Raw genomic sequence first — 24,807 nt, forward strand, 5'->3', positions numbered from 1 at the left:
ACAGCACCTGAAAACAGGCAATGTGAAAAAGTAAAATCCTGACCCTATCTTTCAGGGAAAGTTAGGAATGGCAGTACGTTATAAAAGGTACTCACCTTTTGTTAAGGGAAAGAGTAATGTTGGGATGGAGTTAATTCATAACTGAAGGAGCAGGCTAAGATTTTTTCAGGGCTTAAAAGGATTTAACATGACAGGAGAAAGAAAACTAGGAGAGGAAGAACAAGCCGCTCTTCTTTTTGCTGTACTGCTAACGTGTCTGAGTAAATTTTGAATCTCAGCATGTGGGTTCAAGCACCCTTGGATGGTTCATGTCATCAGCCTGCCTGAAATCCTCCAGTGACTTCCCAGGGAATTTAGAATAAAATCTCATTCCTTCCCCTGGCTACAAGGTTCTGACTGGTCCAACCCCCCCCATAGCTGCTATCTCAATCCCTGCCACTCTCCTTACTTCACTGTACCCCCCCCCACTTGATCCCCTTGGTCAGTAGCTGCAATATGCTGAGCAATATCCTGCCTCGGGGCCTTTGCACCTGCTTTCTTTTGTCCATGGCGGACTCCGCGTCCTCCAGGTCAGATCTCAACACTAGAGAGATCTTCTAAAGGGACCCTAGGCACACACTAAGGAACTCAGATGGCGCAACGGCAAGCGCTCAAGTTGGCAGTTTGAACCCACTCAGCAGGTAGAACTCATACAGTGGCTCCATGGGAGAAAGACCTAGAGATCTGCTCCCATAAAGATTATAATGTGGGAAACCCTATTGGGCAGTTCTACTCTGTCCCATGGGGTTGCCACGAATCGGAATCCACTTGAAGGCACCCAATGACAACAACAGGCATGCTCTGGTTTACTTTCTTAAACGGCACTTAATTACAGTAATATTTTTATCATCTCTCCCCTACCTCTCTGCCACCACATTGGGTCTCATTTACCATTCTATCAGCAGAGATCTGGCACAAAGTAAATGCTCAATATATATTTGCTGAATTGATTTTTTTTTGTATGCAGGCGAAGGAGCCCTGGTGGCACAGTAGTTAAAGTGCTCGGCTGCTAACCAAAAGGTTGGTGATTTGAACCTACCTTCCACTTCACGGGAGAAAGGTGTGGCAGCCTGCTTCCGTAAAGATTACAGCCTTGGAAACCCTGTGGGGCAGTTCTATTCTGTCCTATAAGTTGCTATGAGTCGCAACTGACTGAATGGCAGTGGCTGATTTTTGTTTTTTGGGTTTTCTTAATATACAAGGGACGACTTTGAAACAAAAAAGACTGGTGCCCTTGTAATGAAAAATTTACAAATATTAAAATTTTGCTGGGGATATAACACTCAATACAAAATGGAGATGAGTTACGCTATTTAGAAGGTTGTGGCTTCTAAAAATCTGAACAAAAATGAACCAGGCAGAAATGCCAACTCGAAGTGAAACTGTTTATATAAATTAACCCATCCAGTTTATGCTTCACTTAATTCTGAAGGAAGAATATATACTTCCCATATTAATAAATCACATCAAATAATTAGGAAGAGTTTCAATAACAAGGCCATAGATACATTGAAACCCCTTTTTGTATTAAAAGTTGAAAGACAAATCCAGATTGAACATAGTGATTGCAAAATATAATGCAATTTTGAAGAATTAAAATTATGAAAATATACAAAATTGATGGGCAACACAGCTAGGCATTTGTACATTTTCCATTCCGTGGAGAACACTAAAAATTTCTCTACCTTTTATCCACATCAGATAAATGATCTAAACCAAATATTTGCTTTGGAGTATCTTAACTTAGGATCTCAGTAGTATAAAAAGCAATAATTTTTCAGTCTGTAAACAGTAGTTGTGTTTTTTCTCTTTGCTATTTTTTTTTTAAATATCAATCTGTCACACAAAAACAAAACAAAAAAACCCACACAAACCAAAAAAATAGCAGCAGCAGCAGCAATGGGTTATTTGGGAATTATCTTCAAATACCAATGACATACGATTGCTGGGAGAGGGTCCTTTTTACTCATGTAAGAATATATATATATATTTTTTAACTGTACACAATGTATAGTGCATGACAGTTTCCAAAAGAACAGATCAATAAAAGATATTGGCCATTTCTGCGTAATTTCATTCTTTTTACAATTATCTCAAAATGTTAGAGGTTGGATCTAATTGAAATGCTACATTTAGTAGGAAAATCAGCAAGTAACAAAGGAAGCATACCTCGACGTTAACATTATTTGTCATTAAAACCAGTAAAGGTCCCAGATGCCACCAGGCAGGAGACTGGTTAGGTAGACCACTGGAGTCACGCACTGTCCCTGAGGACCAAAGCCAGCCCACTGGGCGCACACATGCTAGATGGATCATGGTCAGTTGATAGACTTGTCTCAGAGAATACAGTATTTCTATGTACAGTACTTTCTGGGATATTCAAAGAAACATTTCAGGAACACATGCCATACACACACACACCCATACACACACACACACACACACAGTTCCATCTAAATAGGCCATAGCTTTATGAGATAATGATATGTTGCCATTAAATTATAGTCAGAATCAGAATGTTCAGTTCATCTTGTTCAAGAGTGTTCCTCCTTTGGAGTGGGGTATGTGACAGCTGTGGCTACCAGTTAGCGGCAAAACTGCTTGTTTTAATTACTTGTTGAACTCAGATTTCCAACAACTCTTATTTTTAAATTTTCAAAAAATTTCCTTCGAAGTCTGAACAATTACTAATCACCATACCAAATTGTGAATCTAAGAAAGTCAAGATGAGGAGACAAAATCCAATTGCTTTGCAGAGACTTTCCAGCTGTCTTGCGATTGCTTTTAAAAGAAAACATACTGCACTTCATTGGAGCTGTGAGCTGGGAAGACTTTTAAGGTCTTCAAGACCAATCTGCCATCAGATGCTTGAATTTCCTCATCAAATTCATTTCCTTGCTCTTACAGAATTAAGCAAAACTTGAGTAACAAAATCCAAAAATGGAAGGGGAGATTCAAACACAAAGAAAAGTGATGAAAGCAATTGTATAAAATCATGTAACATTTTCAAGAACAATCTGTATCTTTTCTCTCAGACCAACCTCTGATGCTACAGTCTTGGCGACCTCTAAGTGAGCAAAATAAACGCCGCCCTGGTGTACTTCTCAAGTTTGAAAAAAGGAGACTGAGCATTAAACCCATAGGATGACATTTCTTTTGCCAACCCAAAACTTAAAACCTGAAGTCCATAATATACATTCCTATTCCTTCCTTCCCAAGCCCCTTAGTTAAAAACACTAAAGTACTAAATCTTAATTTTCAAGTGTGTGTATACACACATATATACACACACATACATATATGTATATGCACATACATATATAATTCATAAGTCAGTTGCAGTATATGACTCAAGAAACCAATGAAATCAGTATCATACTTGCCTGCATAAATTATGTACACCTCTCTTCTTTAAGGAAGTGATTCCCATCTTTCCCAAATGGATGAAAGACAGCAGGCTAGTCCTCAGCAGGCTCACACTAAGTGCTCTGCGCTGCTTTCTCCTCTGAACAGCTGTCAGTTAACAGAAGCCTGTCTTGCTGCCCTATGCTTGCTTTAGCTCTCACAGGAGCTAGGATGAGGATGTCCTGGCTACCATGTCTATCAAGCCACAAAACGAGCACCTGTGGTCGTATAAGTGGCGCCCTTCAATAGCAGGTGCCGGTCCCCTCAAACAGTGCGCTTATGCCAAATCTCACCCTGAGGTCCTCTGTGCGCCTGCCTTAGGCTCAGGGGGAGCCAAGCAGCTGAGGGAACCTTTAAAACTAACCTGTTCCTATGGAAAGAGGGCCTTCTCCCAGTCATGGTCCCCCCATGTCCTGCTTTCTGCTTCCTCAGGCTTGAGGGCCAGACCAAAATTCCCACTGCTATAATGGAAAGGCCATTCAGCCACTCTGAGGCTGATGCTTGATGCTTTATGTTTAATTTCTATTGCTGCTTTTATAGTGTCCCCCCACCTCCAGATATTTCTGGTGATGGGAGGGAAGAAGAAAAGTGGGGCTCTCTTGTGACTGCATATGCATATGAACATTTATAAAAAGTGGTCAAACCCACATGAGGGTCCTGTTCTGGTTTATATACAATAATTTAATCAGTTGTATGTATTTCATACCTAAAAAAATTAATTCACGATCAAAGTCCTTCATGCATTTTATGAGGAAGTTCTGGATTAAAATGATGGTCAACCAGACGTAGCTTTTGCCTGGAAAGATGGCATCTTTCTCTGTTGTGGAGTCATCAATGCTTGTGGTTCACACGTCCTTAAATTTTTATTTTCTTTGTGGTCTCCAGTCTTTTTTTCAGCAGCTCCCCAATTTCCAGAAGTGAGTGCAGATAACTGCTCTGTACCTTCCCTTGCACAGTCTTTGAAAATTTTCTTTCTTCCTAAAAAGGAGACAGAAGAATGAGCGCTCAGAAATTATTCCCAATTCCTAAAAGTTAAAATTACCATTACCTTTGGTCTCACTGCAAACTCATTCAGAACTTATTTTCGGTTTCATAAAATACAAAGACTTAAGCCCATCACAGATGTCTATTTTTCCACGTGATTTTTCAATGAGACTCTGTCACTTTAGCATCATTATTCTTCCGAGTAACCTTTGTTCTAAGTTACATGAAGTAGAGAAACTGAGATTTTTGATTTCTAGTTTTCATCAAGAAAAAAGGTATTACTAAGTAGTTTGAACATCGAGTCACTATTGTGTTATAAGCTGTATAAAGTGAAAAAAAAGTTGAGGTTTCTGATTATTTTCATAGAAAAGAAAGTAGGGATTTATTACTTCCTTATTTGGACATCATCACAGCCATTTATTAAACTCATCAAATTTACCAACTTCATCTTTTCCAGTTACAATATTGACAAGTCTCCCTCCATATTGACAAAGTCCATGGATTCAAGAGGCCAAACAATTTAAAAAAAGAAAAGACCAAAGCTTTGCTGCCTAACTCAAATACGTGAGTTAAATATTTACTGCCACATTTGACCTGTGGTAGAAACCACTAAAAATAAAAAAGAGGGAGTATTCAAACATAGAAAAGAGGTTGGCTGGGAACTGGTTAGGTTTACCTGAAACTGGCAGTACTGCAGAGCCCAGGGCTGCAGTGACAAACCCAGTGAGCACATATTATGATCCAGCAATACCGCTGCTTGAGAGCTAATCTTCCTTAGAAAACAGTATGTACACTAGGAGGCACGCGCCAATACATTCCAGGCAGCGTTGGATGTAAAAGCAAATCTACAGACATAACCTAAAATGTCCAACTGCTGTGGTGTATTCCTATTCTGAATGCTACACAGCTGCTAAAAAGAACAAGGGTGCATCAACCTAAACAGACTTCTTGAATATAGGGTTACTGGCGGGGAGCGGGGCAGGGAGCCAAGCTACAGAATAAGAATGCATCATTTACTTTTTAAAAATTACAACATAATACTGTGTATTTTCTCTCTGAGTGTAAGAGCTCAGAAAAAGGTTTTCACACAAAACCAATTTCAGCGGATACCTCTGGACTGAAGGGGTAGTCCAGAGACATTCACAATGTTTAAATTTGGCAAGGAAAGAAGGAAAGAAAAAAGGCAGGACCCTAATGGAAATTCAGTTGAAGGCAAGTAAGGTTTTGTTTTACCCAAAAGACAAGTAGTACCCAGCCCTACACGGATCCTCCATGAGTCGGAGCTGACTCCGTAGCAACTAATAACAACAGCAACTGCTTTATTTAACCTTCACTATAATCCCATCATCTCCATTTTACAGATAAAGAAACTGAGGCCCAGAGAGGTTAAGTGACTTTCCCAAAGACAAAAGCCAAGGATAGAGCCAGGGCTTCTTATAATAATATGAAAATCACTGTTTTCATAATAATATTATTATTTCACAAATAATACTTCAGAGAGTAGTACAAAGTAAAGGATAATCTCTCGAATGCTCAGAATGAGAACTTTTACTCTGTACTTTAGGAGGCAGACAGACGTTGTAACAAGAACCATCCCTCATTTGTCTCAACGCTAGCCCATCACCCCTGTGCCTGCCAGTCCTTCCCTCATACCACATGCTCTGGCTCTGCTGGGTGACTCACAGCGCCCGCACAATTCACCTTCCTGCCTCTATGCTTCTGTACCTCCCTCTGCTCGGGATTCCTTTCCTCCATTCCAGTCTGCCTGGTGAAAACGTAATCCTCACTATATTCCCATTTAGCCCAGCATTCAACAGGAAGTGAGCTCGATAATCACCTGCTTATTGAAAATCCCCAAGATCCCCAGCAAAGCCCAACCGCGTGAAGCAATGTGACATTCATTCAAGTTTACGGTCTTTAAGGTACCTTGTTTGTTGTTTTTAATGGGTACTACAATTCTGAATTTTTGTTTTTCTACAGTATTCACAAAAGGGGATGGGATTCAGAGTAGAGAATGAGTTGGGCCTTGGTCTAAAAGGTAAAAAGCTAAACAGCTCCAAATCTACTATAAATCGCCAGATTTCTTGTTATGTAAAAGTGTTACAACAAGACGAGCAAGTGTCTCTCCTTTTAAAGTGGACTGGAAGCGCGAGGTAGGAGGCAGGAATTCTAGGACATACTTATTTCTAAAGGGTTCAGTTACTGGCCCTTTACTGGGTACCCAAGTGCCCGGAATTCATAAAGGCTAATGGCAGGTACAAAATGTTATACAAATACAGAGGAAGAGGTGGGGAGATATAGAGGGGGCAGGAAGGGTTATGAATACAGCCTTGAAGAGGAAGAAGGATTGACAAGACTAGAGTTGGAAGGAAAGAATATTGAGGGCAAAGAGTCTTCCTGTCTGATGGGCTCCATTTTCTTCACATACTAGAAAACCAAATTACATGGTTTGTATTGGTTAAGGTAGATGTTGGGGATCTGTTCTCACAGGTGGCCTTACAGAGTTCTAATTTATATCACCAATGAACAGCTTTTAAATCAATGATTTTCTCAACTATTTTTGAAATTATTAACAAGAGAAGCATTTGACATTGATAAACAATTCCATCGTTCTGGATGGTGGGATAAAGACTGATTAGGGGATGGTAACAGGGAGATGCTATTCTCTACTTTCTAATTCTCTTGTAATGAACATACATTTTGTGTGCAATGAAATGCTACAGCGCTGTTAAAAAGAATAAAGGAGGTAAGTACTCATATGTAATAATCTCTTAGATATTAAATGCAAAAAGCAAGAAACAAAACAATGTGCTCAGCATGCTGTCATTTTTATCTATAGACGGGGGGTGGGAGGCAGGGAGATATAGAGACTTATAGGCTTCTACATGGATTATCTAATTCAGCAAGATTGTACCAAAAACCACCGCTAATAGTGGTTGCTTCCTGGAAAGAGAACTAGGGAACTGGTGTTAGGATAGAAGAGATACAGTTCATTCTGTCTTCTTTCTTTACTCTTCGGATTGTTTTTTTACCATATGCATATTTTACCTTTTCAAAACAATGTGATGCTTTTAAAAAAGAGAGAAAATATTAAAAACTTAAATAATCCATCAATTAGTACTTCTCGTCATCACTGAAGTAAGTATGAAAACAGCTGAATATAGAGCTTAACTGGCTAAAACCAAACTTCACACGTATGAACACGTCTGCTTTTTCCCTGCATCTTGAAAGTATGATGGATTTCCTCTGGTGCTCAAAACACAGACAGTATTAATTCTACTTCCACCAATTCATCATGTTGGCATTAGTTTTCCTAGGAAAAGAATACCCCCAAAAACATATAGAAATGAGAAGGAAGTAGGGGGAGACCTCCACCCACAAAAAAAAACTACTGCTAGGTACCTTCCAATTACAAGTCCTATAAGGAGAGAATGACAATTGAAAATTAACTTGTCCTTGTGACAGAGATAAAAACATTGAATATCTATATATAACTTATTGCCACTAGCATACAATCTCTTACCGGTGAGAACGAAGTGTCTTCTAAAATAAGTTCTTCAAGTTTAAGTGCAATTAGATGTGTTTCAAGCCCTTTAATATGATCCACAACATTGGAAATTAAAGTCTGAAGACCAGTAACATAGTCTTGGAAACTGGTGAAGACAGGTGGCTGGGGAAAAGATTTTTAAAAAATGTTGAAAGATTATCAAACATATTTCCTGTGCTTACATGTAGCTATGCCAGTAACTTCATGCTCTAGCATTACTTAAGGCCGGCAACAATAACAGGAATGGATACAGTTTCAAACCAAGGTGAAGTTAACTGACAACAAAAAATGCTAACTCAGCAATTATGATACTCCCCCCCCCCAGCTGCTCACCGAGATGTTTTTTAAATATGAAAAACCAATAGAAACTGAAGATGAGCAATCATTAGTAAATATCTTAACTGGCCATTACTCAACTTAGGGCTAGAAATCACCTGGAACATGAAAGGAGAGGAGTGGAATGAAGACTTTATTTTACTCTCTCCAGATGTTAACAGGGAATACAAACTGAATATTCTAAGTTCAAACAGAAAAATTAATGGGGAGAATTTGTGCTAACAGATATGAGAGTACAGTAGGAGGTTACAGTAACACTGGGTGGTGCTGGTATATAAGTAAACTGACAAAAAGTGAAAGGAAACAAGTCCTGAAATGGACCCAAGGACCTGTGGGAATTTAAAAGGTGGCATTTCAAAACAGGTTTCAAGTAGATCAATGAATAAATGGTGCTGGGATAACCAGCTAGACATTTGGAAAAAATAATGCCAGCTCATTACCCTCATTTCTCCTATGAAAATTAATTCCAGATAGGTTAAATACTTAAATATAAAAAAATCCATCAAAGTACCAGAGGAAAATATAGGTGATGACTTCTGCAATGATGAGCTGGAAAGGCCTGGACATGACACTATACTAGAAAAACCATTAAAAGCCACTACCTTGTTCTTTAAAAAATTACTACATGATGGCGAAGGGAGTGGGGGGAGACGAAAGTTAAGACAAATGACAAAACTAAAAAAATAGGCACCATGTATGACAGAGGATTAATAATACTATTATGTTAAGAACTCAATAACCCAAAATACATCAAAATATTACTACCCTACTATAGGCAACTTAGGCTAAGAGAGAAACAAAAAATATACCAAAGAAATTCAAGAACCATATGAAAGCATATGATACAATTAAAAAAAAAAAGCCATATAAACATAAGGGAAGAACTAGCCTATCAACTAGTAAGGCAGTTTTCCCCTCAAGAAGTCTGTCTTCTGTGAAGGTTCAACATCAATAAAAACCAAGCAAATGCAGATTAGAAAAACGGGGTATCAATGTTTGTCTATCAGATGGGCAGAGGGTACAGGCACACTCAACACTGCTGGGGGTTGGGGGGTGAGGGGTGTAAACTCCTATGATCTTTCTACAGGATGAATTGATCAATATGTACCAAAAGCCTTAAAAATGTGTATATAATTTAATTCTAAGAGATATCCTAAGGAAATCATATTATAAATTCATCTTCGTGAATGTCTATATTTTAATAACAGCACTATTTATCATATTTAAAAAAGCATCAGAACCAATCAAATATTCATCAATAAGAATAAATTATGGTATATTAATACAATAAGACGGTATATAGCCATTAAAATAGGCTAGATCTGTATTTACAGACATGAAGAGATGTCCAAGAAACCTATACAGAAAAACAAAACAAAAACTAAGAAAAAGCACGTTGCAGAACTTGCTAGATAGCAAGATCCCGGTTTCTAAAATGTTAGCAGTGGTTATTGCTGGTTGGTAAGAACATGAGGAATCTTCACTTTATTCAAACCTTTATTGGTTACTTTGATAACTGGAAAAACAGGAAGGTCATTCTCACTTTTGGAAGTTAGAAAAATAACAAAATACCCCCACTCTCAAAATCCAAATACCAGAAAGCTACTTGACAAGTTCTAAGGCAGGCTTTCCTTAGAAGGGAGAGCAATAGAGCAACTCAGACCTACACCTTCAAACTTTACATTTATGATCTGTTCAATTTTCTTGACCAAAGAAAGGGAAAGTGAAATTTCCCTTATTTAGTCCCCCACCTGAATCTAAGTACCCTTTGTTTTTAAATGAATGGTAACATTCAGCACAGTGTCTAATCTAGAGAACTCCTCAATTGTTACTAAACTGAACTGTTCAGAAATTTTACTACTAAAAGGATCAACATCTACTAAAAGCATCAACATCTGCAAATGACACTGGTTACTATGTTGCTATAAGTCAGAATCCACCAAAGGCAATGGGTTTGGTTTGGCTTTTGGTTTACTATATTGCTATTAAAAAAGAAAAAAACCAAACCCAGTGCTGTCGATTCCAACTCATATTGCTATAGTGGGCCAAAATTTGGCATTGATAATGATAGGATAAACTCAATAATAAAACAGCTTGTCAAGTGCTGTAATAAATTCTAAAAAACCTTCCTTGTAAAAATGATAAATTATGTTAACGTTTTACACATTCAAAAATTAAATCAGTAAAGATGGGGGAAATGCTGAAATTAAATACAAACAGAAATACATGAACCTTATATATCACATTGATAACACAATGTGTTTAAATCCAGTGTATTTACACAGTATATTCCCGAGTATATTCATTGGAATATACTCTAAGGACTAGAAAAAAACTGCAAAAAATTTGAACTTTTTTTAGTGAGTTTATTATAGGAACTCATAGTGGAACTGTTACAGTAATTCCAAAACGATTTAGCATTTATTGCTAAAAAAAAACAGCAAATGAGTAAAATATTGACAGTGTTGGACATCAGAGTCTTCACTCTGAGACAATTAAGCTACAAATATGGAATGAGGGAAGCAGTGGAAAGGAGAACACTGTGATGTTGGGTTGAAATTGGAAGTATCGGTAAGAATTCATGTATGTATGTATGCATAACTAAATTTTTTTAGCTCTCGCCACTGACATGACCTGTAAGCCAGGAAACCCCAATAGCAACAAGCACATCTAGCACCCAGACCTTGGTTTCAAATTACCATTCCCCAGAAAAGGAACCAGAGCTCAATGGGAAAATATGGCTGGTTTCGGGTCTTCGAGGGGAAAGTACAAATGCTTGGAGCACATTGGTTGTCCTAGAAATAAGGGCTCAAAAGCTGATGAGGACATGTTAAAGTACAGAAACCAGCTTAAAGTGGCTCCCATTAGCCAAATTTGGGTCAATATGAGTATCCAGAAGAAAAATAATGATTTATAATAAAGTGAATTTAAAAAATGAGCCCATGGTGAGACTCAAATATATATATATTTTACACATTTAAAAAATATATGAATGAAAGAGGGTTGGGAAAGCCCTATTTTACGGAACAACGCCCGCTAACAAATAATAAAGGATTGCCGGAATTAGAAAAGCACCATTTTGGAACTACGGATGTAATGAGCTATTCAATGGACACTAAAACCACTGGGTGAAAGGCCGGTGGGGAACAGGATATTCACAGTCTCAAAGCATCACCCTATAGATTACTTATTAATTACAGAGGGAAGTCTTTTACAATGAAGAAATCTAGTAGACACTGCCATAATTTAAGAAAGAGAGAAAGAAAAAGCTGGGGGATAGGGGAGGAGGCTAGAAAATGTATACTAGGATCTCAAGTACTCTTAAAACATGCAGGGAAACAGGAAAAAGAAAAAGCAGTAGCTGCCAGACTGTTACTTGTGTTTTTTTCTGTTATTACCATGATGATGCTGGTTTCTTTTTTCTTCTTTTTCTTCTTCTGCAAATTTAATTTGTATGGTCGCAGGACACTCTCACAATAACTGGACACCCAAAGGATAATAGAAATAGTCTAAGGGGGAATAATGCAAATTCGTCAATAAGGATTACAGTAGAGACACCTCTCATGAACAGTTAAAGGCAATGTATTAAACAGCAAAATTCTGTCAGTTGTTCTATGCAAATCTTTTCAATTTCTCTGCCAAATCCATCCTCCACGCTCCGATTTCTACAGTCACCACACTGATTCAGGCCTTCCTTAATCTCTTGCTCAGAATATTGTGAGAGCCTAAGTCTTTATCCCTTCTTCTGGCTTTACCAGCTCTAAATCCATCCTCCACCGAATCCAGTTCCCTGATGCTTCCCTGTAGGAAGCAGGGAGCCATTAATATCCTTTTCACTCAGTGAAAAGTCCAAATTTCTAAGCATGGAATCCAAAGGTCCTTTACAATATACCTCTCCCCAGCCACCTCTCCAGCCAGGTAAGATACTGTCTCGGCTACAAACCTTACCTTAAATGTATGTGAAGAAATCTCCCCAGTTGGTTACCACATATCCTGCTTTGTAATTACTTAGCCGTTTACTTGTCTTTTTCTATACTGCATTGTATGCACGTACACGTATGTGCAATTAGTACTCAGTTGCTCACTCAGTCACGCAATAATTATGTTAGGCATGTACAATGTGCCAGTCACCTGAACAGAGTATGTGGCCTTCAGGAAGCTTACAGATTAGCAGGAAAAGAAATATAAACAAACATGTGGCAGAAAGGGAAGAAGCTGGATTAGCCTACTCTTCTTTCTAGCTGAAAGACAGAAGGAAGGTTGGCTACATCAGCTCCAGCACTCCCCTCCATCATGCAGACTCTCTGTAATTTCTCAACAACAGCAAGGACACATGAAAGAGGACAGAGGAATTAACTTAAAATACATGTAGAGGAAACAGAGCTAGATTTGGATTAATCTGGGGAAACTCGGAGATGAGTAAAGCAAATTACAAGAAGCTTTACCTAAGCATTATCAATTAAACCTTCCTGGTATTCTTTGAAGGAATTCCTTCAGAAAATGGTTTAAAATGCTTTTCAATTAAGAAAACATGGGCGGGGGAAGGCGTAAAATTACAGGTATAAGGTGCCTATTCCCTCTTCATTTTTGAAAAATAAACTGTATGTACAATGAAGGAAGAGAACAAAAACATACCTCAACGAAAAAAACAAGATTTTCTAAGAGAGTAGGATGTGTTTTCAAGTTACCATCTTTAACTTCTAAGAGGTCACCTTTACATTTACTGAAGACATCTGAAAACAAAAAAATGTTTTACGGTTTAATTCAGCTGCTGTTCCAATGCCATTTTTAGGAACACAATGCACAATCTAATGAAGAATAAGCAAACACAGAAGCTTAATCCAGGAAGATTTTTTCATTCCTCACAATAAATCAAATACCAAAGGATATGTATTTAAAGTTCATTTAAAAAGCCATGCGATTATTGCTCTATTGTCTTAAAAAAATAGAAGGTGGCATTATGAATTATATATTCTAGCCTTGGTGGCACAGTAGTTAAGAGCTTGGCTGCTAACCAAGAGGTCAGCAGTTCAAATCTAGCAGCCGCTCCTTGGAAACCCTGTGGGGCAGTTCTACCCTGTCCTATAGGGTCACTATAGGACAACAACAACAGGGTCTAAACACGAGCTATGCCTTTCCACAGATAGGCTATGGGCACAATTAAATTAAGACTCCAGGTGAATGACTCAGAAGAACTCCTGGCCATATGGCCTGAAAGACCAAACTGCATTGCAGGAATGCATCTTTGTTACAGATACCACGTTTTATATGGTAATCCAGGTCATCTTTTAATTCTCAGATATTTTTCTTTTGGCAATAAAATAAAAGCTCATCTGTGCTCCTGAAAAGAAACATCCTTATAGGTTTAAAATGCGTACGTGTGTGTGTGCCCTTTTACCAAACAATTCCACTGCCAGGAATTTACTTCAAAGGAAATATTTAAACAAGTACTCAAACAGCTGTGTCCCAAGATGTTCATTACAGCATTTTTAAAAACATGGAAAATAATTCAAGTATATATTATGTACTCGACGAAGAAGTATGTAAATGTGATACGCTGATGGAATATTATGCAGATCTTAAAACACTAAATAGTATGTATATATGCCTCACACAGTAAGGCGTCCAAGACAACTCAAAAGTAAGTCAGAAGAGCATGTACACACCTTTTCTTATGCTAAAAAACCCCTATTCTGTATATTCATACACCCATGTGTATGTGCATGCACACATCCAGCTATGTGTACACTGTCTAGGACAGACTTCACAGTGTTAACAGTACTCATCTATGGGGCAACAGACTGGGGAAAAGGGGAAAGACCACACCCACTGACACACTGTCTTCTAACAGGCATCTACTACTACTTTTGCAATAGTAACTTTTAAAAGTTAAAAACAATTCTTTAAAAATATCCAAAGTATGATTATTTTCAAATCCTCCCACAGTATCTATAAAAAATGTAGTCACTGCCAGATAAAATAAATGCAGTAAACTAGTGGGGGGTGGGCGACAAATCCACAATAAGAACACTTACCTTTTAGTTGTTCTAGTAAAGACTTAAAACTATTCTCTATTCGCTCTTGGATCTCCGTTGTATCCTCTAAAATTGAAAAATAAAAATGAAAACTTTTCCTTTTTTTAGCAAAATGAAGAAGCAAAATCAGTATCTGCGAGCTACTCATGGCCAAGGACATCTAAATTCCACTACCGAGAGACGGACAGGCAGAGATGAAGGGAAGGGCAAGGTAAGAGGAAACATTTCCAGAGCCCCCACCCCTGCCATTTTTCCCGATGTGTTAAGTTGTGACTATTTTACTGCATTTACTATGTAAGTTTAAGTTTTCAGTGACAAAAACCCAGTCAACACAGGCATGCAAGTGTATGCTTACCTAAACCATTGGTATCTAGCTCATAAACATCACTAACAAGATGAAAAGAGCCAGTCTGGCACTGAGGACAGCCAGAATTAAGGAAGCCAGCCATCCTGGTGGGTACAGGACCAAGGAAAGGATACTGGAGAAGAAAGGAAAAAAGTCAGGTCCTTTACATACGTCCAAAATCATGTAGATAAGTAAACAAGACGCCTTAACCGCTAGATAAAAACCTGCCTTAGAGCGTCCGTTACGAGACCTTGATCATGAGCGAACTGGTAACTGAATCATTACAGAGAAAACAGGCAGGAATGCTAATTTGTTAATAGCTAATAAAAATTTGCCATCACAAAAAGCTATTTTGGTTTGCATCACTATCAACTGAGGAAGCCTCTGCAGTTCCCTCTCAGTCTACAACATCCCTCTCTTTCCCACAGATGCCGTAACATGGGACAAAATACTGTTCTTTACTATTCACCTACTCCAAACTTATTTTTTTTCAAGTCATAAATTAACTATTGCAGCTTTGACGATAAATACTTATCGATGATACCTGAATTTGCTTCTCAATAAATCGCTTTCCTGTATCCAGGGCCACCTCCAGATGTTGAAGGAGCAAACGCAGTGTATCAATTCGGGAGGATACGCCGTTCTCGGTGGTTTTCTCCGAGTTCTTTGGCTCCACTGGGTGGTTAAGACTCGGAAGTCCGCTGATCAGCCTCAGTGTTAAGGAACGGATCCTTAACCACATGGTCTCCTCCTCCAGGGAAAGTCTCTTGTGTTCTTCAGAAACGTCCCTGAAACAGAAACATCCCAACCACCCATTTTATTCAGTCTGCTCCCTTCAAATCTTTCAAATGTCTTAACCAGTCGATATTGGTCCCAGCTCTCACTTACTAGCTGAATAACCTTGTACAAGCCAAAAACTTCTGAATCTCTGTTTCGTTATCCATAAAATGGGAATGATAACCTACCTAACAGGTCATTTTACCTGTAAATGAAACTTCTTTCCCTGATGATAAAATACATGATATAAAAAATTCAAATGAAAGAAAAGTAAAAAAACAAGGCAAAACGTAACCTGGTAACCCAAACACCCACAACATTAACAAGTTTGCTGTATATGCTTTCAGACTTTTGCAATACGGATATACAAAAAAAGTAACTAAAATACAACAAAAATATTTATATAGTCCATTTAATAATTTTAAAATAAATAAAATGGGTTCACAATATTCACGCTGTTTTGCACACTGTCCCTTTTTATGGCACTGTGTGCAGAAAAGAGTTAACTATAGCAGGCCTGACGCTATTATTGTTAGAGGGGCATGCCAGCAAGGTTGGCCCTTGGCTCACGTCTGGGTATGTGTACTCCAACTACTACCTAAATGATAAGAACAGCTCACTATGCCTGGACTGTTTGCACAAGTGATGTAGCTTATGGGGAACACCTGCTTTCCTTTTGGGAATAGCCCAGACCAAACCCACTGCTGTCGAGTCAATTCCAACTCAGAGTGACCCTATAGGACAGAGCAGAACTGCACCATAGAGTTTCTAAGGAGCGCCTGGCAGATTCGAACTGCCAACCTCTTGGTTAGCAGCCGTTGTACTTAACCACTACACCACCAGGGTTTCCTTGGGAATAGACAGACGATGCCTATATAACCAGCCAATAAAAACCTTGGGCACCACATCTCTAACAGGCCTCTCCGGGCAGAAACATTGCACATGTGACTGCATTTTTCAATGCTGGAGAAAGGAACATGCTTGGTGTGTCCCTCCCAGGAGGGAGAGCACTGGAAGCCTGGGATGGTGTTCTCCAGACGCCACCTGAGTCTTTTTCCCCTGCTGATCCTGTCACGTATTCTTTTCTCTATAATAAACCTTCCCCATGAGTGCAACTACGTGTTGAGTCCTGTGGGTCCTTCTAGCGAGTAACTGAACGCAGTACATTCAGAAATACCTCCTATATAAATCTATGTATGCATATACATTTTTTTCTTAGGATTCACTTTCCTAGAAGTGGAACTATTGTATTAAATGGTATGTGGCATTTTCAATCTTGATACATACCATCAAAATTCCCTAAAGTTTTACTCCCACATAAATGCACAACAATAACCATTTTCCCCAAAACTTTGCTGAGCACAAATATTAATCTTTTCTGATTTGCTCAACAGATAGTCTTTACTTCTGTATATTTCTTTGAACTTCCTATTAACGCCTTTTTGCCCAATTTTTTTGGGGGGGACAGTTATCTTTTTCTTATTGATTTATTAAGAGTTCTTCATATATATTAAGAGTATTAATATAGATGAAGAAATGTTTACCAATTTACCATGTACTTTTAGAATTTATTCTTTCTATATAATAAACCCGTTGCCATCGAGTTGATTCCAACTCATAGCAACCCTATAGGACAGAGTTTCAAGGAGCACCTGGTGGATTTGAACTGCCGACCTTTTGCTTAGCAGCCACAGCACTTAACCACTACGCCACCAGGGTTTCCTTATGTATAATAAACCGAAAAATGAAACCAAACCCACGGCTGTCGAGTCAATTCTGACTCATAACAACCCTACAGGAAACAGTAGAACTGTCCCATGGAGTTTACAAGGAGCGCCTGGCGGATTCGAACCGCTGACCACTTGGTTAGCAGCCGTAGCACTTAACCACTACGCCACCAGAATTTCCTTCTATATAATAAAAAAAAATAGAAGGCAATTATTTCAGAAGTCAAATCCTTTAAGTTTTCAGATTTGATGCAATGCTAAGAAAGGCTTTCTCTACCCATTTAAAAATACTGTCTGGTATTTTCTTCTAGAATTTTTAGCATATAGAATATGTCATGAAGTAGGATATAACTTTTAGATTAGCCAGTGGTCCCAACATAGGGGTGGTGTTTTTCCCCCCTTTGGCTTACCTATATTTTCTAGTCTCTACAACAAACGCTGCTATACTTGTGTTTAGGAAAAAAAAAAAAAAGTTTTTTTTTTTTTTTTCCTTCAATCTTAAATTCATCCTGATCTTTAAAAAAAAAAAATCTTGGGGTTAAATTCCAGCTACCTGTCTTTTGGATCCCAGCTGAAGAAAACATTTAAGTCTCTGTTGTCTCGCAAGTCTTCCCATGGAATGTCATCTTCTTCTGGCCTAAGATTCATTGACTTTATACTTTCTGCTAAGCTGGTTGATCTGTGATATAGAAATTTTATCTCTGCATTATTTCAATAGTAAAATAGTCATGGAAACATATTGGCCAAGACTTTATATTACTAGAAAGAGGAAGGGAGAGAGGAAGGCATGGAAGAAGGAAGGGTTTGCTATCAGGCAGAAGTAAGAGCTTGTGTAAAGTGAACCAGAACCAGTCACAGGTAATGCTGCAGCCCCGCCCACCCAGGTAAAGTGGACCAGCCCTGTCAGCTCAGCAGGGACCAGGAGTAACTACAGCCTAGGGGGGTCCCCACATGGAACCCAGCTCTCTCCCCTTTCCTCCCTTGCTCTCTTCCCTCTTTCTCTCTCTTTTTTTTTTTTTTGTTTCCTCTTTTTCTTTATCTTGCTAATGACACTCACAGGCCCACTGGTGGCTCTCAGCATCTAATTCTTTAGTTCCTTTTTAGCTCTACTTACATACTTGTAATACTTACATATTTGCTTCAAGTAGAAGGTCTAATAGCATCCGTTCAGTACGAACTTGTGCAAAATGAAGAGAATTATTCAGCCTGTTCCTGAAAGCGATAAACTCTGGGATCTTCTCAAATGCACCATATTTGTAAGCTTGAATAATATATTCTGAGGTCTGGGAAGGAAAGACATCACCTTGGTATAAATATTTTCACAGGTCATGCAATGTAAGCAAACCTTGCCAGCCAAGACAAATAAAACAAAAAAATCAAGGCTAAGTAAAAGATTTTGAATCTAATCTTTAAAAAAGTCTTGGTCACCAAGCAGAATATCAGCCTTTAAAAATGTTATTTTTCTTTCTTTCTACATCCAAGTCAAACTTCCCTTTAGGTTTCTTCCTTACTAATATTACTGATGATAACACCCAGCTGCTGCTACTGCCTTCTCTTGGCAGTCATGTCTTTCAATTCAACAGGACTGGAGGTTTTGTTATGCCACGACAATCAAAATTTGGTTAGTGCCATTTTGGAAGGGACATTACTTCATGTTTTTCTGCATCTGAGATAATCAATGCTTTAAACAAAGATTCTAAAAATACCAGAGTAATATAACCACCACCCCACTCCCACCCACAATAAAAACCACTCTCTTCCAGAAAAAGATGGGCTGCGCCTTGGTTTTCTTTATTTTTGAATATGTATCACAAACAAAGGGCATAAGTACACTACATTAGGACAGAAATAAGACAACAAACAAAAGACCTACAGAAACGCATGTCGTGATCCACTTTGAGGACAGAAAGACTTCAAGAACCAGGCTTCTTGTCCATCTAAACTACATTAAGACCTCTGCTGAAAATTCCCATGAACACGTGAAGGAGCACTCACAGCATGTGCTTAACTTCAAATTAACATATATATGCGGGTGAAATGGAGAACAGAGGCAAGATAAAGAAATCTAAACAGAAACTCTGGCACAAGAGAAGAACTTCTCAGGGAAGAACATTTCATGGGTGTGGGCCTATGCCATCAGGACCAGAAGACAGGAGGTCAACCCTTTGGGCCAAGGAAAGTGTTAAGCTCAAAGCTGATGTCTGCCCCAAACAATGATTCTCTTTAGAAAAGCCAGTCTTTTTGCACAGCCTCAGTCAGCTCTGCCCCCATCTCCATTATGTCCAAATAACTTGCCCAGTAGGAAAATAGGCCAATAGTCAACAACATACCCTCTGATACACAGCCTCGCAGGGTTCATTTCAGGCCGCGGGATTGCGCCACGGGCGCTAATTCAACTGCACTCGATGCGGCTTTTAAACCCCCACGGGACACCTCGGCGAGCTGTTTGCCTGCAGTATCTGGAGAAATTAAAGACGGACGGACACAAGAAAATTAAAAAGATTACTTGTGATCCTGCAGGGTTAAAGAAGGACTATCTGAAAAAGCTCGAGTGTACCTTCTAGCTTGAGTAAAGGACAGTGATACGCCCTGTCAGGAAGAGGCCAGGATATTCTAAACACATATGCCTATCCAGTGGCCCCATAGCTCGGGAAACACAGCAAGGTTTGCTATCAGCCTTTGCAATAGGAACTTACAGCTTGAAAAAACCTGCTGGTGAGGGACGTATCATTCAGCAATGAATCAGGATGAACAAATGGCTCAAGTGATTCCAGTCAAATTTATAAATTACAGCTCCAAAATATGCTAGGATTCAGGGAGAGAACCAAGCCTTCCCCAGTACAGAGGCAGCCTACATTTCAGAATAGTCCCAGGAATACCACGTTAGAAAAAAAGACAATAGCTTTTAAAAGAAAAATAAGGGGCAACATAGAAGGAATATAGTCCTTTAACAAACTAAGAAGGTAACTTTGGTTCTCTAGCTTGTCTTTTTTAATTCAGTCCTCCTTTAATGCTGCAGTAAAGTGCCACTGTCCATTAGACAAGGGCCTGGGAAGCAACCTATAGGACAATGGCTGTGAAGTATGAACTATTTGAAGCCACTACCCTCAATGGAACTGCAGGCAACACTGGAAGTCACAGGCACTTTAAGACTTCTGAATATCAGAGTATATTGTCCGTACCTATTTCTACTCGTTTATGCACCAATGAGGTGATTTACATCCCGCGGAGATTCCTGAAATGAACCCTGGTCACTGTAAAAATTAGCAGAATACATGGACATTGAACCCCGGAATAATAATTCTCATGGATACCTAAAACAGACTTTAAAGAGGGGAGAACAGTAAAAACATATAAACAACCTTTGGAGCTGTAGAAATCCAGCTCTAATTCTCCTACTGTAAAAAATCTATTCCAAAGTAAGGCGACAGCAGACAATGACCTCTCCAGAAAGGAGCCCCTGTGTAGACCTTCCAAACAGAACTTTCAGTCTCACAGCACAAAGCCTTACAAAGCAGAATACCAGATTTTTCCCTGCAAGGATTAAAAGTGTTCTTTGAAAGAGCCACCTGAAAACAAAATACATCTCACCCTAGAAAAAAGTATCTGGGGATCTCGAAAACCACAAAGAATAAAACATGTTGGCTTTCCAGAGAGTTATTTCTACTACTAGGAGCAAAAAACCAAAATCAAACCCACTGCTGCTGAGTCGATTCTGACTCACAGCGACCCTACAGGACAGGGTAGAACTGCCCCATAGGGTTTCCAAAGAGCAGCTGGTAGATTCAAACTGCCAACCTTTTGGTTAGCAGCCATAGCTCTTAGCCACTGTGCCACTAGGGCTCCTAAACTATGAGCAGCGACCCTATGGGACAAGTAGAACTACCCCCACAGGGTTTCCAAGGAGCACCTGGTAGATTCAAACTGCTGACCTTTTGGTTAGCAGCCGTGGCTCCTAACCACTACACCACCAAGATTTCATTAAAGCATACAGCACGTTAATTGTGATCTTTCTTAGCCTCAGTTCCTTCAGGAAATAGTCCACACCATAGTCTCTACTTGGCCTATTGTGGCACTGAGGCCAAGGGGTACTTTTTCTTGCTTGATTTTGTTTTGCTTTTGCTCCCAGAGTCTCCCAAGATTATCTACCTTAATATAATTAAGTTCTATCTTCTTAGCTACCAGTAATAAAAATAAATTTCAAGCAGAGTCCTAGTCTTAGAATGCTAAAATGTTACCAAGTGCAGCATCAGATCACATATTCAGATAAATTAGTCACTCCCACCACACCCATCAGCAAAACCACAAAGACACGGAAAGCCACTGAGGACAATATGCCCTCGCAGATCGCTCCTGGAAATCCAAGTCTTCATGAACAATACTGCTCTTCTAGACCCACTGGATGATTGAAATCTGGAGTAATACCAGCCAACAGGCTGGAATTAACCCCACATTTATCCCCCACTACCTCAACGCTATTTGAAGAACAAAACTTGGAAAAGGACTCTTCAGTAAAGCAAATCCTCCATTAAACCATTCCTTACTACAGAAACAAAAGCCAGAGTGATGAGATTTGAGGAGCACTTTTCTTTTGGGCTTCTTTTTTCAGTTGGTGAAAACTAATTCTCCTAGTGTAAGAGAACAGGGGAGGGCAACCACAGATACCAGAATGCACAGTGAAAACTCTCAGATACATAATCAAACTGCCCGCTCCTGCTAGGAGATTCTAGAACCACCATGTCCAAGAGATGCCCTTCTGACCTTGAAGCCAGGCTAGTACTTCCGAGTAATGTGCCCGGATGCTAATGCCAACTTCCCTTTCCCCCTGACCAGGAGCTGTGGCACAAAAGGAAGGCTCTCATGAATACTAACCATGGGGGGCACAAGACCACCGGCTCAGAGTGATCCTTTGCTACTCCAGCCCTCTAGACCATGCCCTAAAGCTTGTTAACGTGAGCTGAGACCAACATATTGTTAACACGAGCTGAGACCTGTATATATATTCCACTGTTCAGAAATGTTTCTTCCCTGCCTCTGTTTAATACTCTGTAAAGAGTCAGTACGAAGGTAGATCAGCCACAGCTGTCATATTACAAACGGGTTTTTTGTTTGTTTGTTTGTTTGTTAATTCTCATGAGTATTTGCCAAGAAGGACCCCGAAGCTAGCTTCATTGCCAAGAACGGGAAGCTACGAGCAGATATGTAGCATGGCCCAAATTCCAGGGGATGAATCTTAGAAGTACGTGAGAACAAAACAGGCAGAGTGGCCACCCTAGAGATGCTCCTTCTCTCCACATAGGTGCTCAGGTAGTTGGTATCCACAGCTGGTAGAGACCAAACGGTTTTTCCCACAAAAGCCTCTGCTTAACTGACGAGTGGAGTCCAACCAAGTCTGCTTGCAGTGAAAAATATGGCGCAAACCCCATCCTTTATTACAGCACAGAGAAGCTCTGTCTTGTTTGTTGTTGCTTCTAAAAACATACTATTTAATTACCGAAATATCTTGAAATGTCCTCCAATTGTTCAATTTTATAATATTTAGAAAATATAAGTGCGCTCACTGTTGGCAAACAGCACTAAATCCATTGCCAATGAGTCGGTTCCAACTCATAGCAACCCTACAGGACAGTGCAGAACTGCCCCACTGGGTTTCCAAGGCTGTAAATCTTCACGGAGAAGACTGCCACATATTTCTCCTGCTGAGTGGCTGACGGGTTTGAACCACCAACCTTTTGATCAGCAGCTTAGCACTTTAACCACTGTACCACCAGGGCTCCTTATGCCAAGAGCACAGTCCAGTGCTTATAAATTTCAGAAATAAAAGTAACGAGGTACAGCTGCTACGGCAGTCTTACATGGGATCCCAAGTACAAACTCTCAGGGGCTATTTCTTATACTCTTGGAAAGAATCTCTCAGAGATCAAAAGACAGATCTAAGAGGCATAACACTTCCTATTCTGTTAATACCCAGTTGTAAATACAACTCTCCAAGGATTCTATTAAACATATCCATTTTTTTTCCTGCTCCCTTATAACAAATATATATGTATGTTTATTTATTATTGTAAAAATATACACATTGCCCATTCGACATCAAACAAACTAAGATTCTAACACAATGACTAACTCTTTACCTCTACCTATGGCCTAGGGGCACTTGCAAGTTCAGCACAGGGTACCTCAACATGTGCACCTGTGGCATGAGGTAAGCTGCTTTCTGAATAACGTGCACTGAGCAGGCAAGACCATACTTTTTTTTTTTTTTTTTAACATCACTTACATCTTTCTGGTTGGAGTGGAAAAACCTGAGTGCGAAGTTACAGGATTGGGATGCAGCAGCGTACTGACCTAAGGACTCGGCGTATCGGGTCAACAGATAACTAGGTGGGAAGGAAAGAAAAAAAAACATGTTACACTTACCCGTCTCTAGCAGCAAATACTACACTTCAAATTACTATGGCAAAGAAATAACTCAGCAAAAGGAAAAATACCCTGCGATAGAAATGATCTAATCCACAGAATCAAATTAATTAAAGAAAAAAGAGAGAGCGAACACGTGCACAAGGTTAGCCCAGCTCTGTGCGAGACCTGAAGTTCTATGCCATCCTTTTCTCACATTCTGATGGTTGACGGAACATAAACTGTAAGAGAATATAATGTTGTCCTCCTGAAACATCACTACAGGGGATAGAAAAAAATGCCCTTAATTCATCACAAACAGTAAATTAAAATATAAATTTAAAGGGATCTCTGAGGTCAACAAAATAAAATACATGTGTCATCCTCAAGTGCAAGGCACAAGACTTCAAGGGCTCAGAATATAAAGCGTTTCCTGTTTCTGGGTGAAATTTTCTTACCACTTCTTAATTGTAAAGATTAAAAAATTCCCACAAAATGTTAGGAGACAAACCCTTTTTTGTTTTGCAATGGGTCATAATAGGTGATTATGTAATCTAAAAAGATTAATGCTAGGAACAATTTCACTACTAAGATCTGAAAGTCAGGGCTCTGTGTGAGGACCCCCACACTGGCGTAGCTGGCTGCTCATTATTCAGAGTATATACTACCAACCCAATGGTGTCATGCTGTATGTGCTTAGCATCAAGGCTGGAGTAAAGATCCACCACCGGTTCAAATGCACCCAGCATACAGTAGATTCGAACAAGCAGCAATTTGAATTGGGCATTGGAAGGGCTATGGGTTAATCCCTCCTCCAGCAAAGTCAGGGCCTGCCACACAGCGTTCTCATCACCTAGAACCAAAACAGAAAAGCATTACCCACACACCTTCACAGCCAAATGACAGCAGGCTATGTTTTCCTGCGTTTACAACGACAACAGCAAAAGCTAAAACTTACTGACATCATTACCTCCTCGAACTATTCTAAGAATGACATTAGAGGGCGAAGCACAAATTTTTGGTACACACCTGTAACCAAATGAGGGAATTTTCCTAAACAGGCAGTGCTTCAATGTTCACCTCAGCTCTTAAACATGCCCTCTGTAAAAACGATGCAAGCTGTAGGTTGCCCAGGTCTTGGAGTGAAGTTACGGAATCTCACTAAGTCCCAAATTCTGGGAAGTGATGAACTTTGAAGAAGTGGGGTCCACC

At 39.4% G+C, this 24,807-nt stretch overlaps 1 protein-coding gene across 1 annotated transcript in view; it reads right to left on the minus strand.

Moving 5' to 3' along the window:
• Window positions 1-463: 463 nt before the first annotated feature.
• The window catches only part of NAA25 (N-alpha-acetyltransferase 25, NatB auxiliary subunit), a 64,558-nt gene continuing 40,214 nt past the window's right edge, over window positions 464-24,807 (minus strand). Inside the window, exons 14-24 of the mRNA XM_049865458.1 lie at window positions 24,268-24,448; window positions 23,477-23,576; window positions 18,328-18,479; window positions 17,750-17,875; window positions 15,237-15,480; window positions 14,702-14,825; window positions 14,347-14,412; window positions 12,947-13,044; window positions 11,710-11,820; window positions 7,952-8,098; window positions 464-4,422 (exon numbers count right to left, since the gene is read on the minus strand). Of these exons, the coding sequence (XP_049721415.1) occupies window positions 4,300-4,422; window positions 7,952-8,098; window positions 11,710-11,820; window positions 12,947-13,044; window positions 14,347-14,412; window positions 14,702-14,825; window positions 15,237-15,480; window positions 17,750-17,875; window positions 18,328-18,479; window positions 23,477-23,576; window positions 24,268-24,448 (1,472 nt within the window). The 3' untranslated portion in view covers window positions 464-4,299. The remainder of the gene's footprint in view (window positions 4,423-7,951; window positions 8,099-11,709; window positions 11,821-12,946; window positions 13,045-14,346; window positions 14,413-14,701; window positions 14,826-15,236; window positions 15,481-17,749; window positions 17,876-18,327; window positions 18,480-23,476; window positions 23,577-24,267; window positions 24,449-24,807) is intronic.

This window comes from Elephas maximus, chromosome 22 (assembly GCF_024166365.1).
Source record: "Elephas maximus indicus isolate mEleMax1 chromosome 22, mEleMax1 primary haplotype, whole genome shotgun sequence".
Lineage (NCBI taxonomy): Eukaryota > Metazoa > Chordata > Mammalia > Proboscidea > Elephantidae > Elephas > Elephas maximus.